This window comes from Microtus oregoni, unplaced genomic scaffold (assembly GCF_018167655.1).
Source record: "Microtus oregoni isolate MIOR12 unplaced genomic scaffold, Mior012 000017F_ref0000208, whole genome shotgun sequence".
Classification (NCBI taxonomy): Eukaryota; Metazoa; Chordata; class Mammalia; order Rodentia; family Cricetidae; genus Microtus; species Microtus oregoni.
The window spans coordinates 12,548,790-12,564,187 of NW_024543076.1; the positions used below are offsets into that span (position 1 = coordinate 12,548,790).

At 40.2% G+C, this 15,398-nt stretch overlaps 1 protein-coding gene across 1 annotated transcript; it reads left to right on the forward strand.

Moving 5' to 3' along the window:
* The first annotated feature begins 11,654 nt into the window (after window positions 1-11,654).
* LOC121458545 (60S ribosomal protein L23a-like) lies at window positions 11,655-12,125 on the forward strand. Its single transcript, XM_041667879.1, has one exon. It carries the CDS (start codon window positions 11,655-11,657, stop codon window positions 12,123-12,125), a length of 471 nt encoding a protein of 156 aa, XP_041523813.1.
* Window positions 12,126-15,398: the final 3,273 nt, after the last annotated feature.

Genomic DNA, 15,398 nt, shown 5'->3' on the forward strand with positions numbered 1-15,398 from the left:
CCACAGTCCTCCTTCTGCTGTGCTCATTTCTGGGGTAGGGGGATTCTATGTATTTCATAAATATACAAGTGATTTAATACTAATGGAGGCAGAATTTCAGAGTGACTATTTCCTGTCTCCTGCCGGCAGAGGATGGTTGCGAATTAAAGAATTCCTGGTCTGCCAAAGGCTTCACTCCTTCAGAGCACTGTGTTGATTTCACATTAGCTCCCATCTGTGCTTGCTGTGCTAACATAGCAAGTTGGAACTGTGCTGAATGAACTGAGGTTGCAACTCTAATGATACGACGCTGAAAGATGTGTTTTAGTTCATTATTCAGTTTGGTTTTAACTCTTCAGTATAATTGAAGCTTTTCTGTCTGCCATATTGCTTTGCTATGAGAGATACATGTCTGTTCAGAAAAGGAGATCTTTAACGTATTTTTTTTTTTTTTTGAGACAGGGCCTAATTTGTGGTGAAGGCTGACCTGGAACTCATTAAGTAGCCCAGCTGGGCCTCGCACTCATGTCAATCCTATCACAACCTCCTGAGTGCTGAGATTCTAGATTTTAGGCCTGAGCCATCACTCCCAGCAAGGTAAAAATACTTTCGCAGTGCTAAGAAAACCCAATTTTATAGCAGCTTTGTTGATGTGTGTTGATAGCAAAGATGAAAAGATACGGGCGATCTCAATCCTTAAAGAGAAATCACAATGACTATTGAAAGATGGCGAAGCTAATGCGATCCAGCATTTAGGTGGCCTGGCTCATCAAGTCTGCGAACAGAAAAGTGCTTCCCACAGATGGCCCCTGCGTTGTGGCCGCACAACTGAGAATATTTAAGTGGGGAGATGAAGGAGGGTTGCCATGACTGCAACACAACACATCCTTCTGCCTCTGGCACCCGCCAGCACTACCACAGTTTTAAGACTTTTAAAAGGATTCCCTTTTCCACATTCCCTCAGCGCTGAGGGTTTCTGGGATGGTTCATTTACATTTATGGGTCATGTGCTGAGCCATCTCTTCAGAGAAGAGGGCTTTGCTGTGAGCCAAGACATTTGTCATAGAAGGGATCCATCTATACATGTTTTGTTCCTGGCCATGGTGTAAATTATCATATCAACAACAGGTCTATGAGTTTTCATGGTAAGTTGTTTAATAGGAACAGAGGCGCACTCATGCTTGCCAACAGATATTGATGTCGTCACATGGGCACAAAGGCTGAGAGAGCTCAGAGAAACAATGTGGCAGCTTCAGGGACCAGCAGCTGTTTTCTCTTACAGGCCGTCTGCTCTCTGCCTCTCCTTATCCCTACTTACACATAGGCCATAGTGGTCATCAGTCTAGGTCAATATGCTTTCCAAGTGTGCTTTCTAGTTAAAAAGCAATTATTTATTCTTATGGGGAAAGTGGATGAAATACCAGCTGACCATCACAAGGGTTGGTTTGGATTAGGATTAAGTCTACCATGTTGGAATCCATAGTCCATGGGTTTTCTATGTTACAAACATGGTTTGTGTCTTCTAATAGGAAGTTTTGAGAAGGTGGATGCCAGGAGACGGTACCCCTAAATATGGTTACTGGACTTTGTAAGGGCAGAGATCAGACAACACATTTCTTCAGATCTCCTTTTGTGTCTTGCCCAAAGCTCATGGAGGACAGAGGAAGAAGCTGAGTGAAAGCTCAAACTCCAAAAGCGAGGTGGAAATTGACTGTCGTAAACCAAGCCTGCTGTCTTCAAGTGCCACAACGCACCACTAAGCTTAGGCCCCGAGACCCTTGTAATAACGGGCGTAACAGTAAAATGACTGTGAGGTATCATAGCCTCATGCTGATGCTTAGTTTTTGCTTGCTTGTTTTGTTTCGTTTTATTTTGTATTGTCAGCTTGACAGAAGATAGGCTCATCTGGGAAGAGAAAATCTCCTCTGGGAAAATGCCTCCATCAGACTGATGTATAGGCAAGTCTACGGGGCATTCTCTTGATTGATGGGAGGGTGCTGCCCACTGTAAGTGGTGCCCACCTCTTGTCAAGTGGTCCTAGGCTGTATAAAAAAGAAAGCTGATTGCGAGCCTGAAAAACAAGCCAGTGAGCAGTGTTACTCCATGGCTTCTTCCCTTCCTGCCTCCAGGTCCCTGCCTTGGTTTCCTGCCTGGGCTTCCCTGCGTGATAGACTGTAAGTTGGCAGCTGAAACACCCTTTCCTGCCAGTTCATGATGTTTTGTCACAGCTACTAAGAAGAACTAGGATGCTGGGATAGTAGATTTTTGAAGAATTAATCTAGTCCTTCCAAGCAGTTTCTTTCTCAAGGGGGAGTTTAAGCCCTTTAAGAATAAATAAGGCCTGGGGATAGTTTGGGTCCATTCAATGCATCCTGAAATTTCTCTGCCTTTTAAATGATGGAGGAAGGTCATTGGTAATAAACAAACTGCCTTGGCCCATTTTTGATAGACCATCCCTTAGGTGGGTGGAGTAGGCAGAACAGAATGCTGGGAGGAAGAGGAAGTGAGCTCAGACTCGACAGCTTTGCTCTCTGGAGCAGAAGCCATGCTCCCCTCTCCCGGGCAGATGCAATGAGCTCCGACCCAGGATGGACGTAGGCTAGAATCTTCCCGGTAAGCGCACCTTGGAGTGCTACACACATTATTAGAAATGGGCTAGTCCAGGTGTGAGAGTTAGCCGAGAAGTGGCTAGATATAATGGGCCAAGCAGTGTTTAAAAAATGCAGTGTCCGTGTAATTATTTCGGGGCATAAGCTAGCAGGCGGCCAGGGTGCTGGGGATGCAGCCCCACCGCTCCTATTACAACATTTAAAGTCTCCATTGATCAAGAGGTTAAAACTTCACCTGTGGGCTATGGAGCTGCCCTGGTACAGGTTCTTGCTCCCCTGCGGTCTGCTCTAGTCTTCTTGTGTCTTGAGGAGGCAGGTAGCACCAGCTTGGAGTCCCAGCTGGTTGTGAAGATCACAGAATTGAGAGGGCATCCCTGGTGGGCCCTTTTAGGGAGGGTGATGCTACACATCCATGTGTCTATAATGGGTTATGGAATACTCCAGAACGTGGATACAGAGAGAGAAGGTGATGGGTACTGAGACGGGGTGACGAGATGAACCAGAAAGGTGTTTTTAACTGCTCCCTGATGGGTTGTTAATAAATAGGTTCTTTAATTTTGCAAAACTAGTCCTTAGGCAGCAGAATTGAAGTTATTTCACAGAAGCATGTGCCATGTGCTGTGTGTCAAATAATGCCTGAACTTATAGACATTAACTTATTTAATCCTTGTAGCTAATTTGTAAAGCAGCTAAAGTAATGATTGTGTTACAGACCAAACAAATGAGGTTCGGAGCATCTGAGGCATCCAAGGTCATGCAGCTACTAAGCAATGGAATTGAGATTTGACCAGGAAACTTGACTCCTTTGTCTATTCCACAAAGGATAATTTATATTGAGTTACTAATGTCTGAGTCAGGTTATACTTATTATGAGACTTACCAGTGTCTTTCAGGATGCAAGGGGCTAGCGGAAGCTTCATAGCAATGAGTCCTTACTGAAGCAAAGATTGGAGAGGAAGGAGAGTAACAGAAAGTTAGGTCCCAAGCTATTCAAAAGGAATATGACTTGGCTTTGCCTCCCTGTGACTCCCCTCTCAGACTTGGCCTTTGCCTCATTTGTTTGGTGTTGCCCATTGCCTAAGACTTTGAAGAATTGATAGAGAAAAGGAAAGGGAGAACATTGCCAGAGTCAAGGCATTTATAACAGCCTTTTTGATGCTTTTTTATTTATTATGTATAAATTATCCATAAACTAATAATATTATTGTGCTGTTTTGTTTTTCTCCTAGTTTGACACAGGGGTCATCTGGAAAGAGGAAAACTCAACTGAGAGTATCTCCCCCAGGGTTGGGCAGTGATGGCACACATCCTTAATCCCAACACTCGGGAGCAGAGGCAGGCAGATCTCTATGAGTTCAAGGCCAACCTGGTCTTGATAGAGCATAACTCCAGCAGATTGGCATGTGGGCAAGTCTATTGGGGGATTTTCTTGATTAATTATTGATGCAGGAGGGCCCAGATCACTGTGGATGATGCCACCCCTGGGCAGATGTCCCTAAATTCTATGTGAAAGCAAAAAGCAAGCCTTAGGAACAAAGCCAGTAAGCAGCATTCCTCCATGGCTTTGCTTCAGGCAGGGGGTTCTGCCTCTAGGTTCCTGCTTCCAGGTTGATGCCTGGAGTTTTGTTGTGAACTTCCCTTCTGCACAATGGACTGGAAACTCTATGTTGAAATAACCCTTTTTCTCTCCAAGATTCTTTTTGTCATGGTGTTTGCCACAGCAACAGAAAACAAGCTACCGAGCTAGGGTAGTTATAGATTGATGCTAATGCATGCTAAGAGATTACCAGCACAATTAAGACAATAAACCTTCTCCAAAGCTGCCCCAGGCCTTTTGTAATCCTTCCTGCAGCCCTTCAGCCTGCTTTGCTTTTCTAGGTAGCTCTCAAGGCTTCTTCTTTCGCTAGCAATAGCTTACATGATTATAGATTTTATGTAAATACGATCAAATGATATTTAATCTTTGACTTTTTAAACTCAGCATGGTTAGTTTGAGGTCCATGCAGGTTGTCGTGTCAGTAGCTCATACTTTAATTGCTGAGTAGTATTTCATAGGATGACAATGACATTACACAGTGTCCGTGGTCTGACCTTGAAATGTCCCTTGTGGTCTCATCTGTATGACCACCTCATTGACAGCTGGTTCTGCTATTTGGAAAGGTAGTGGAACCTTTCTGTGGGGCTTTGCAGGAGGAAGAGAGTTATCATGGATGGGCCTTGAGGTACCATAGTCGGTCACTACTTTCTGCTGTTGCCCTGCGTCCTGAGTGTGGGTGCAATGTGATCAGACAGCACCTGCTCCTGACACCAGTCCTTTCCTGCCACATCTTCCCCACCATGGTGGACTGCATTCTCTGGAACAAACCTTTCCCTCCCTTAAGTTGCTTTGTTGGGGTATTTTATCATGAGACAGAGGTGAATATCTGAGGGCAAATCTTTAATTTTTGTTGGGAAAACACAGAATCCTGGAGTAAGTGCACAGTTGCTGCTTCAAAACAAATGCCAAACTGTTTTCTAAGCAGTCCACACCGTTTCATAGCCCACTAAGACTATGTCACGGGCTAGGGAGGTGTCTCCCTTACTAAAGTGCTTACTGCAAATGTGTGAGGACCTGAGCTTGGATTGCTATCACCTCTTTAGGAAGCCAGGGGTGGTGGCATGTACTTATAATCCTACAGCTGGGGAGGCAGAGACATGCCATTCCTGGATTCACTAGCTAGCCTTGCCAAACTGCTGAGCTTCAGATTCAGTGAGAAACCTTGTCACAAAAACAAAGTGGAGGGAGACAGAAGAAGAAATCTGACATTAGTCTCTGGTGTCCACATGCCCATTCACACACATTCACACATGAACACACATGTACACATGCATATGAACATACATGCAGTGCACACACACATGCACACACGTACCTCCACCCCCACACATATGCATACATACACATATGCACAGACACTCACACACATGTACACACACATATGCATGCACATACATGCACACACACATGCATATGCACACACATGTACCTCCCACACTCACATGCACACCTACACATATGCATAAAGATGCATATGCACACACATGTACATACACACATGCACACACATGGGCCCACACGCACACACATACACACGCACACATGCACACACATGGACCCACATGAACACATGCACATGCACACACACAACAACAACAACAAAAACCTTTCTAAAGAGCTAGGAACCAAGTGGTCAAACAGATGATCGATCCTTCAGGGAACATTTTAAGTTCTAACTATATGACCTAGATTCATTCTGAGATTAGATTTTTAGAAAAAGTTTATGGGAACACTAACTGTTCCACATCCTTGCTGTGCTTAGGGCGATCAGTTTGAATTGCAGACTGGATAGCAGAGAGGTTGGAGTGGCGTCTCTTTATGACTTTTATTTGTATTTCCCTGGTGACCAGTGGTGATGAGTGGCCTTGCACATCCTTGCCATTTGTACATCTTTTGGTGATGAAATGTCTGGTTAGGTATGTTTTTCTGACAAATTTCCTTAATTGACTATTGAGAGCTCATTAAGCATATCCCTTATTGCCTATGTGATTAGCACTGTTTATCTCAACTGTGTTTTTCTTTCTTGAAAATCATCTTTAGAAGAGCAGAAGATATTAATTTTAATGAACCCCTATGTATCAGTTCTTCCTTTTGATGTATAATGCCTTGATGCTGGTCTTAAAGGAAATCCTTGTCTTTTATTATTACATAAGATGCTAATTAACCCTTCATCAGGCTAAGATGAGACTGAAGAATTGTTGTTACTGATTAGGAATAAGCATTAGGGTTTTTTTTTCTCATATTTTTCTACATTTTAAGAGATGGTTTTATTGATTTTCTCCTGGTGAATTTTATTTTCATTTGCTTTTAATTGTTTTTGTCCTTGTGGTAAGCATCTGTGAAACTGCTACTGCACCTGTACTACTGACAGTTATGTTTCTGCTGAATTTCCCGAGGCCTTTTCATCAGTGGGGGATTAGCTTTGGTGAATTGACTCTGAATTTAAAATAGTTAACCTCTAACATGGATGCTTTCTTTCTCCAATGGAGTAAGGATATATACAATTTAGTGTTAATTGGATATAGTATATATTTTATATATTAATATATATAAATGAGTGGTATAAATATAATTATTTGAATTGATAAGTCATAGTTCAAACATTTAAAAAAGTGCCAATCAGAACCATAAAATTTTAAATTAAAATACTAATCAAAGCCAGTCAAAATTTATCACAAAAATTAAATGGATTGGAGCCAATGAAAGATATCATTGTCTATATTTAGAGAACCCAGAAAGAGTTCATATCCAAACAATGGGCATTAATTAACAAATATCAAATGTCTATGCCAAAAATTAGGATTAGTAGGATGTTTGGCTAAAAAGTAATATCCAGAGCTGGTGAGATGATCCAGTTGTTTTTTTTTTTTTTTTTTTCGAGACAGGGTTTCTCCGTAGCTTTTTGGTTCCTGTCCTGGAACTAGCTCTTGTAGACCAGGCTGGCCTCAGACTCACAGAGATCCGCCTGCCTCTGCCTCCCGAGTGCTGGGATTAAAGGCGTGCATCACCACCGCCCAGCTGATGATCCAGTTGTTAAAGGCACATTGTGTTCTCTCAGAGGACATGGGTTTGGGTCCCAGCACTCAGATGGCACCTCCTAGCCATCTGTAACTCCAGATCTAGGAAGTTGACCTTCTCTTCTGGCCACGGCAGGTACTAGGTACATATGGAGTACATATTCTTACATGCAGGTAAAAACTCATACATAAAAATGAAAATAAATAAATCTTTAAAGGATCATTAAAGAAGATGTACAGTATCTAATCATATTGCTACATTCCTTAAAACATCTAAAGCCCCTTGCTGTTACTGGATAAGTTTCAATTACATAATTTCAAAACATAAAATTATATAAATGTATAATGGGGTATCGTATGCATTGTGTAATCTTCTAATCAGGATAAATATGTCATGTCATCTTTTAAAGTATTTATCATGTCTTTTTAGGAAAAAATTGAAACGCCTTTGTTCTTCTCTTGAGACACACACATTGACACTACCCATAGTCTTTTGCTTTGCAGCAGAATACCAGAAATTATTTCTCTAACTGTGACCTGGGATCCCATGACTAACATTTCCCATCTTCTTTTCCTTCTGCTTCCTCATTCTCAGGTGACCACCACTTAACTTCCATAAGGATAATTCTTAGGTTCCACCATAAGGGAGATTGTGCAATACTTCTCTCTCTGTGCTTGCCTTATTTCACTAAGAAGAATGCTTTCCAGTTCTATCTACCTTTTGGCAAATGATAAAATTTTGTCATTTTTCATTTCTTTTTTTTGTCATTTTTCATTTCATTTCAATTTTTAACATTGTGTTAGCCAGGGGTTTTTGAAGGAACAGAACTGATGCATGCATATACATAGACGTTATTAGAATGGTTTACCACCTGTGGTACGGCTAGCCCAACAATGACTGTCTCTTGAGGAAAAGACCAAGAATACAGTATTGTTCAGTCCACAGCTCAAACATCTCAGCAGTCCCAGTCTGGTTCTGGAGTCTCAGACAATTTCTGGAGAGCTGTTGGTCTTTAGCCTGTGTTGGAATCCTGAGGAAGTAGAATCTAATATCAGTAAAGGAATGCTTCAGCAACAGGAGAGATGGATTTGCCAGTGAGACTAAGGGCAATCAGGCAAGAAGCATGATCTTCCTATGTCCATGTCCTTTCACGTGGGTGCCACTAGGAGATGGACCAGATTTAGCAAGGATCATACTATCTGAAATGATCCAAACAAGAAAATTCATCTCCAGAGCACCCATCTGGTTGGTGTTAACTGATTCCATTCAGCTATAGTCAAGTTGACAACTAAGAATTGCTATTATGGGAATAGTGAGTTATATTCATGTGTGTGTGTGTTGCTAGGAATCAGATCCAGGGTCTTGTACAAGATAGGGCAAATGGCCTATAAATGAACCATATCTGTAGACGTAAGTTTCTGTCCCACCTGGTCCTGAAGTTGTTAAGTCCCAAATAAACACACAGAGGCTTATATTAATTATAAACTGTTTGGCCTATTACTCAGGCTTATTACTAACTAGCTCTTTTTTTAAACCCACGGAGGAGTTTATTAAGAGGGGTTGTGCTCAATGGGCTCAAGGAAACGGTGTGGATGCTAACTAGCTCTTACAACTTAAATTAACCCATAATTTTTATCTATGTTAGCCACATGGCTTGGTACCTTTTCTCAGTGAAGCATTCTCATCTTCCTTCTTCTATGTCTGGCTTTTGAATGTGTCTCTGCCTTTCCTCTTCCCAGAATTCTTCTAGTCTGGTCACCCCACCTATGCTTCTTGCCTGACTACTGGCCAATCAACATTTTATTAAACCAATAACAAGTGATAAATCTTTAGTGTATAAGAGCATTATCCTACAGCTTTCCCCCTTTTTTCTTTTTAAAACAAGAGCCCTGGATCTAATCTCCTTTGCTTAGCTTTTTTTTCTTGACCATTATTTATAATGACTTGTAACCAACACTCCAAACAAAGACAAACATCCATAATCCATTTTTTGGGGATGTGGGCATAGTTTTCGAGGCTACTTCCTGCTGATTGGGGGCACTGGTAATCTCATTGGAATCCTGATTGGAGTATTCTGTGAGGCTGGATCATCTCAGCAAGCAGTGATGAAGCTGTTCTGGATGTAGACATCAGAGAAAATTGCAACAGAGGTGCTCTAAAACGCTGGATCATCTGGGCCATTGCTCCCTTTGGAGATTTTTCAGGGGAGTCTTCCTTGATTTTTTCTTATTTTTTTTTTAACCCAGAATAAATTCACAGCCTTTCATTTCCAGTGGAAACAAAAGTAATACTTCTTCTCCAAAGTAATGTATCTTTTGACTTAAATTTTGAAGTCAAGGCATTTTCAAAATATATAGGTTCGATTAATCCAGCAACATTTTTAATCAAATGTATTTTAGGAGCTGTTGTTCCTTCCTCAGCAGTCAAACAATTAAAAGACAACACAATAACATACAGTATCCAGATTCCCTGTGTATTTTCTATCTTTACATGTTTTTTTTTTAAAAGCTCTATTTCTCTTATTTTTCTTTTTTAATTTTTGTTTTTTTTTTTTTTTTTTGAGACAGGCCTTCTGTGTATATCTTTGGCTGTCCTGGAACTCACTCAGGCTGGCCTTGAACTTACAGAGATCTGCCTTCCTCTGCCTCCCAAGTGCTGGGATTAAAGCTGTGCACCACCACACCCAACTACTCTATTTGTTTTTTTAAAGGACTTTCTATATCCTTTTTCTTTTCCCTCCAAAGCCTACATATGTTTTTAAGCATACCATAAACTGCTTAGAGGTTTGGGTTTTTTTTTTTGCTTATTTTTTGTCTGAATCTGTCATTATTGTATATCATTTCTTGAGCACATGAATCTTTAATATACTAAGCAGCATAGTTATAATTAAAGCTGTGGCTTTGATGGCTGGCTCCACCAAATTCCTTAGTTTTTGAGAGTTTAACTCCATGGTGGAGTTACTTGCAGGAACCAGATTTATTGCCACAACTCTCTGGAGTTTCTAGGTGTATGCCACCCCCAAGAAGCCTGATGTCAGCAGCTCCTAAACACCATTTAAGTATTTTGTGGCAGAGCCTCATAAAAGAGCTGCGAAGGTTTTGCATCTCTTAAAGGAGCTGTGCCTCTGCTTGCCTCTAGCAAACAGAGCCCACACAGGAAAATGCTGCTACCAAGAAGCTATGCTTGGCTCTGTTCTTTTGTGTCTCGAATTCCTTCCAAGCACATTCAGGTTTTGTGTATATGTAGTTGCCAAACATTGAAGGTCATTTTTAGAGAGAAGTTTCTGTCCTGCTTGGCCCAGCAGCCGTTCAGTCCCAAATAAGCACACAGAGGCTTATATTAATTAAATGTACAATGTTTAATAAAAGCCCAGAGACAGATTTTGGGGTTCAACCTGAAGACAAGAAAATCAAAGCTGCCAACCACTGGCTTTTACCTCCACTTTCAGCCTGAAAATGGCGATCCAGCCTCCAGGAATCCTCAGAATGAGACTGAGTCTGAGAGCTGTCTCCTCCTATCTTATATTCCTCTCTACTGCTGAGATTAAAGTCATGCACCACAACCACCAAGTTTCTGTGGCTACTGGGATTAAAGGTGTGTGTCACCACTGCCTGCTCTGTAAGGCTGACCAGTGAGACTCTTTCATTCTCTGATCTTCAGGAAAGCTTTATTTAGTAAAATACAAATGAAATATCATTACATTTCCCTTTTTTGTCTAGAATAAAAAGGAAGGCTTTAGCAAATATAAGAAAAACTATATACAATAAGTACAATGACTATACAATATATACAGGCAATAAACACATCAACAATATCTAGTCCATTTGCATTTGACAAATTTAGAGAAAATACTCCATATTTATTCTATCTTGGTAAGTACAAAGTCTTTTTCTTAATTTACTTTCTATCATAACTTGCTTTCTGCATCTGATAAGGAAGGAAAAGTATAACTTTTGCTATCTAGTCTTCAACTCCCTCAGAGACCTAAGAAGGGAATAATATTAACCGAGTAAGCAGGAAATGCTAGCATGTGATTTCCAGAAAGTGTGAGAAAGGACAGAAACAGCTGACTGCCTCGACAGTCACCCACAGTTCCTCTGCAATGTTGGGGCATCTATCTTCAGCCTACAGGCCTAGCAGATCTGACAGACTTTTCTGTGAAGCAGGACATTCTGAAGGGCTGTCCTTCCTTGTCTTGACATATATGGCAGTTGCTTTCTTATGTGTCCTACTCGTCCAATTAGGACAGCATAATGTCAGCAGTTGAGGCAAGGACATTTTCTTGCCCAGTGACTTACTTTTGCCACAAAGAAAGTAAACTCCATGCAGAGTTTCTTTGATGCCCATTATCTTCTCTGAAGTAGATTGGTGCTGCCAGGAGCAGACATGCCTCATTTTATAAAAAAGAGACTATGTTATTAAAACATCTTGAGGCCACCCTTTTCGTCAAGATGGCGCAGAAAGCGAAGAAAGAAGCTCCTGCCCCTCCCAAAGCCGAAGCTAAAGCGAAGGCCTTGAAAGCCAAGAAGGCAGTGCTGAAAGGTGTCCACAGCCACAAAAAGAAGAAGATCCGCACATTGCCCACCTTTCGGCGTCCCAAGACCCTGCGACTACGAAGGCAGCCTAAATACCCCTGGAAGAGAGTGCCCAGGAGGAACAAGCTTGACCACTATGCCATCATCAAATTCCCCCTGACCACCGAGTCAGCCATGAAGAAGATAGAAGACAACAACACACTTGTGTTCATTGTGGACGTCAAGGCCAACAAGCACCAGATCAAACAGGCTGTGAAGAAACTCTATGACATCGATGTGGCCAAAGTCAACACCCTCATAAGGCCTGACGGAGAGAAGAAGGCGTATGTTCGGTTGGCTCCTGATTATGATGCTCTGGATGTTGCCAACAAGATTGGAATCATCTAAACTGAGCCCAGCTGGCTAATTCTAAATATACACTTTTTCACCATAAAAAAATAAATAAATAAAAATAAAATATCTTAAATATTCTGTAGATCTCTGATGTGTTTGAAGATGACCTGCCTATCTAAAATATATCTTTGTTGGATCTTGAAAAAATAGCTAATGTGACTACAAATTCGATTATAATAAGTGACTAATTACTAACTTGCATTTTCTTATTATCCTAAACAGTGGTAATAATAACTTTCAAAGACTGGAAATTTGCTTTACATTGTTAAATGAGTCATATAGATATAATACCTTGAACAAGATTAGAAATGTATATTTTAACAAAATTAATCTCAAAATTGTATCAATATACAAAATTTGTATACAATATACAAAAGTCCAATGTAAAACATTTAAAACTAGTAGGTGATTTTTGAAAGTAGATTTAATAATCTACATTTTTATCTTATATCTATATCCTTCTTTCTTTCTTTTCAGAGTAGATTCAATAATCTACTCTTTTATTCTACCATATCTATATCTTCATTTTTCCTTTCAAAACACTTGTTTTGATGTGTGTGTGTCTGTTTCTAGAGATCAGATCCAGGTTCTCCTTGCACAAGATAGGGTAAATGGTCTATAAATGAACCATATCTTCAGTGTTTTGTCTTTTTTTAAAATGATAAACAAACCTTGCATTCCTGAGATACACCGTGGTGGGCAATGACATTATTCTCTTTATATATTGTTGAGATGGGTTGTTAAACTTAAGGTTTTTTTTTCAGTGCATGATTATAAGGGATACTTGTCAGTAGTTCTTTTGTGGTGTCTTCCTGATAGCTTTAGAACAATGCTAATCTCACAAAATTACTCAGAATATATCTTTCTGCTTTTATTTTCTGTGATTCTCCCTTAAAAACTTGGCAAAATTTATCAATAATTTTATCTTATCCTGAAATTTTTCTTTGGACACTATTTTATTATTAACTACAAACTCAATTTTTTTAAATAGAGAGAAACTATTTAAATGTGCATTTTTCCTTGGGTATGCTTTGAGAGGTAATTGGTAAGCTATTGATTTATTATGAATAAATGTATTCATAATATTTTCTTAGTATTTTAAAAGATACTTGTAGTATGCATAGTCATATCACATTCCTCAAATGACATAAGTAATTTCGGAGTTATTCTGTTTTCCTTATGACTCTGGTGAGAATTTTATAAATATTATTGATATTCCTGGAGAATAAGCTTCATATTTGCTTTTCAATTTTTTAAAAAAATGTTCCTTCTGTACTGTTTATCACAGATGCTCCTTACTGATGGTGGGGTTACGGTCCATGCACTGAAGTGTCTTGGTTGTTTATGCTTGTCATCCTATGACTGATGGGGAGCTGCAGCTGGTAGCTTGCTGCCTGGCATTGTTAGACCCCAACGGTGTTGCTGATCCCATTGTTAGACCCCAACGGTGTTTGGAAGGTTAGCATTCACAATTTGACATACAGTTCCTTTTCTGTGAGACACTTGTTTATCATTGTAATAAATTTTGCACATTTAAGGTCAGAAGACAACTTTCAGGAGTTGGTGGAGGATTGCAGTGCTTGAATCCGAGGCTTGTGAAGCAAAGACTCTTAAGTACCTACCCAGATTGCCCGCCCTCGAGTACAGTTTCTATGTCTGACAATTGCTTTTGTACTTTTGTAGTGGAAAATTCTAGGTCAAAACTTCAGACAATCTGTAATGCTTTCATGTATTTATTCTCTATATTCACCTTTGTAATATATCTTGAAATACAAGCTGGGCTTGTTCAGACTGTGTGGAGTCCTGACAGGATATGACACCTCTGGCGATCTAGCTATGTCAGGTGGTGATAATCAAGAGCCATTGTCCTCTCAGAACGTCTAGCCCCTAAAACGTCTGTGGGAAGAAAATGACACACTAGGGGAAGGGGTTCACGAGAGCTGACGAGGGGGAAGGCGAGCTGATGAGGGGGAAGGCTCTAATGAGGAAACCCTGCTTGAAATTGGTCTTTGAGATAGAAGGCAAGTTTTATAAAAATGCTTTCTTGTTTATGTCTGAATTTGTGGCATAAATTTCTGTTCTGATTCACCCTACATGTTTGCTCTGTGGCAAGTCACACAGAAGGAAAATGATTGGGCTGTTTGTGTTTGACTTCAGTAATGGTTTAGAGATTATTACAGTATATGCCAAAAGAACTTTACAGTGTGTGTTCTTTGTTGTCCTTTTACGTTTCCCCCTTTTACTGAAAATTGGTTCTTATCGTATACAATACATCCTGATTATAGTTTCCCCTCCCTCTACTCTTCCCACTTTCTCCCCATCTTCCCTCCTCTCCGGTTCCATTCCCTTTCTGTCTCTTATTAGAAATAAACAGGCTTCTAAGAGACGACCAAACATGACAAAATAAAATGTGACAAGATAAAGCAAAAAGCATCATATTGTATTTGGACATGGTAACCCATCAGAAGGAAGAGAGTCCCAAAAGCAGGCACAAAAGTCAGAGACCCACTCGTTCTCACACCCAGGAGTCCCATAAAAAGGCTAAGCTAATAGATATAATATATATGCAGAGGACCTGGTACAGGTATGTATTTCTTAACCAAATGGAATTACAACTGAAAAATGACTTTTTCATTCAAACATAATAGATGTTTTGTGAAACTTTGTTCCTGGGTGTGAAAATGGACAATGTCCCCCATAGACTTATGTGTGAAAAGCCTTGTCCCCATGTTTATTCCCCTGGAGAGTGGGGTGGATCATAAGGAGGTATGGTCCTATGAGAGGGCCTGAAGTAGTTTGTGGGATCACAGCATATCCTGTCTTGTCGTCATTACTCCCTTGTTCATAAGATGGGTGGTTTACTCCACCACAAACTCCTGCTTTGATTACCACCTTCTCCAGAGGTTCAAAGCAATGAGGTTACTTGATCTTGGATTAAAATTAAAGAGCCATATGCGAAATAAACCTTTTTCTTTATAAGTTAACTGCCTCAAGGATTTCATTACAGTAATGAGGATCTAATACACAGGGTAACAAAGCTGGCTTGAGATGGCTCATTTTCCATGTGCTAGTGTCAGTGTTTTTAATTAAAATTCAAGCCCGTTACTGAGAATTTCTTTCCAGTAATAAAATTATGAACTCTAAATAATTAGGATCTTCCTCGTGTTACTATTGTTTTATTCTTCCAGCATATTAAAGAGTTGCATTTTTATTTCAAAAAGAATATATCTGCTCACCATTTGTTGAATTCCGCTGCTAGATTTCCCT

Excerpts from the sequence above, each read along its gene's own strand:
- LOC121458545 (XM_041667879.1), top strand. The coding sequence starts at position 11,655 with ATGGCGCAGAAAGCGAAGAAAGAAGCTCCTGCCCCTCCCAAAGCCGAA.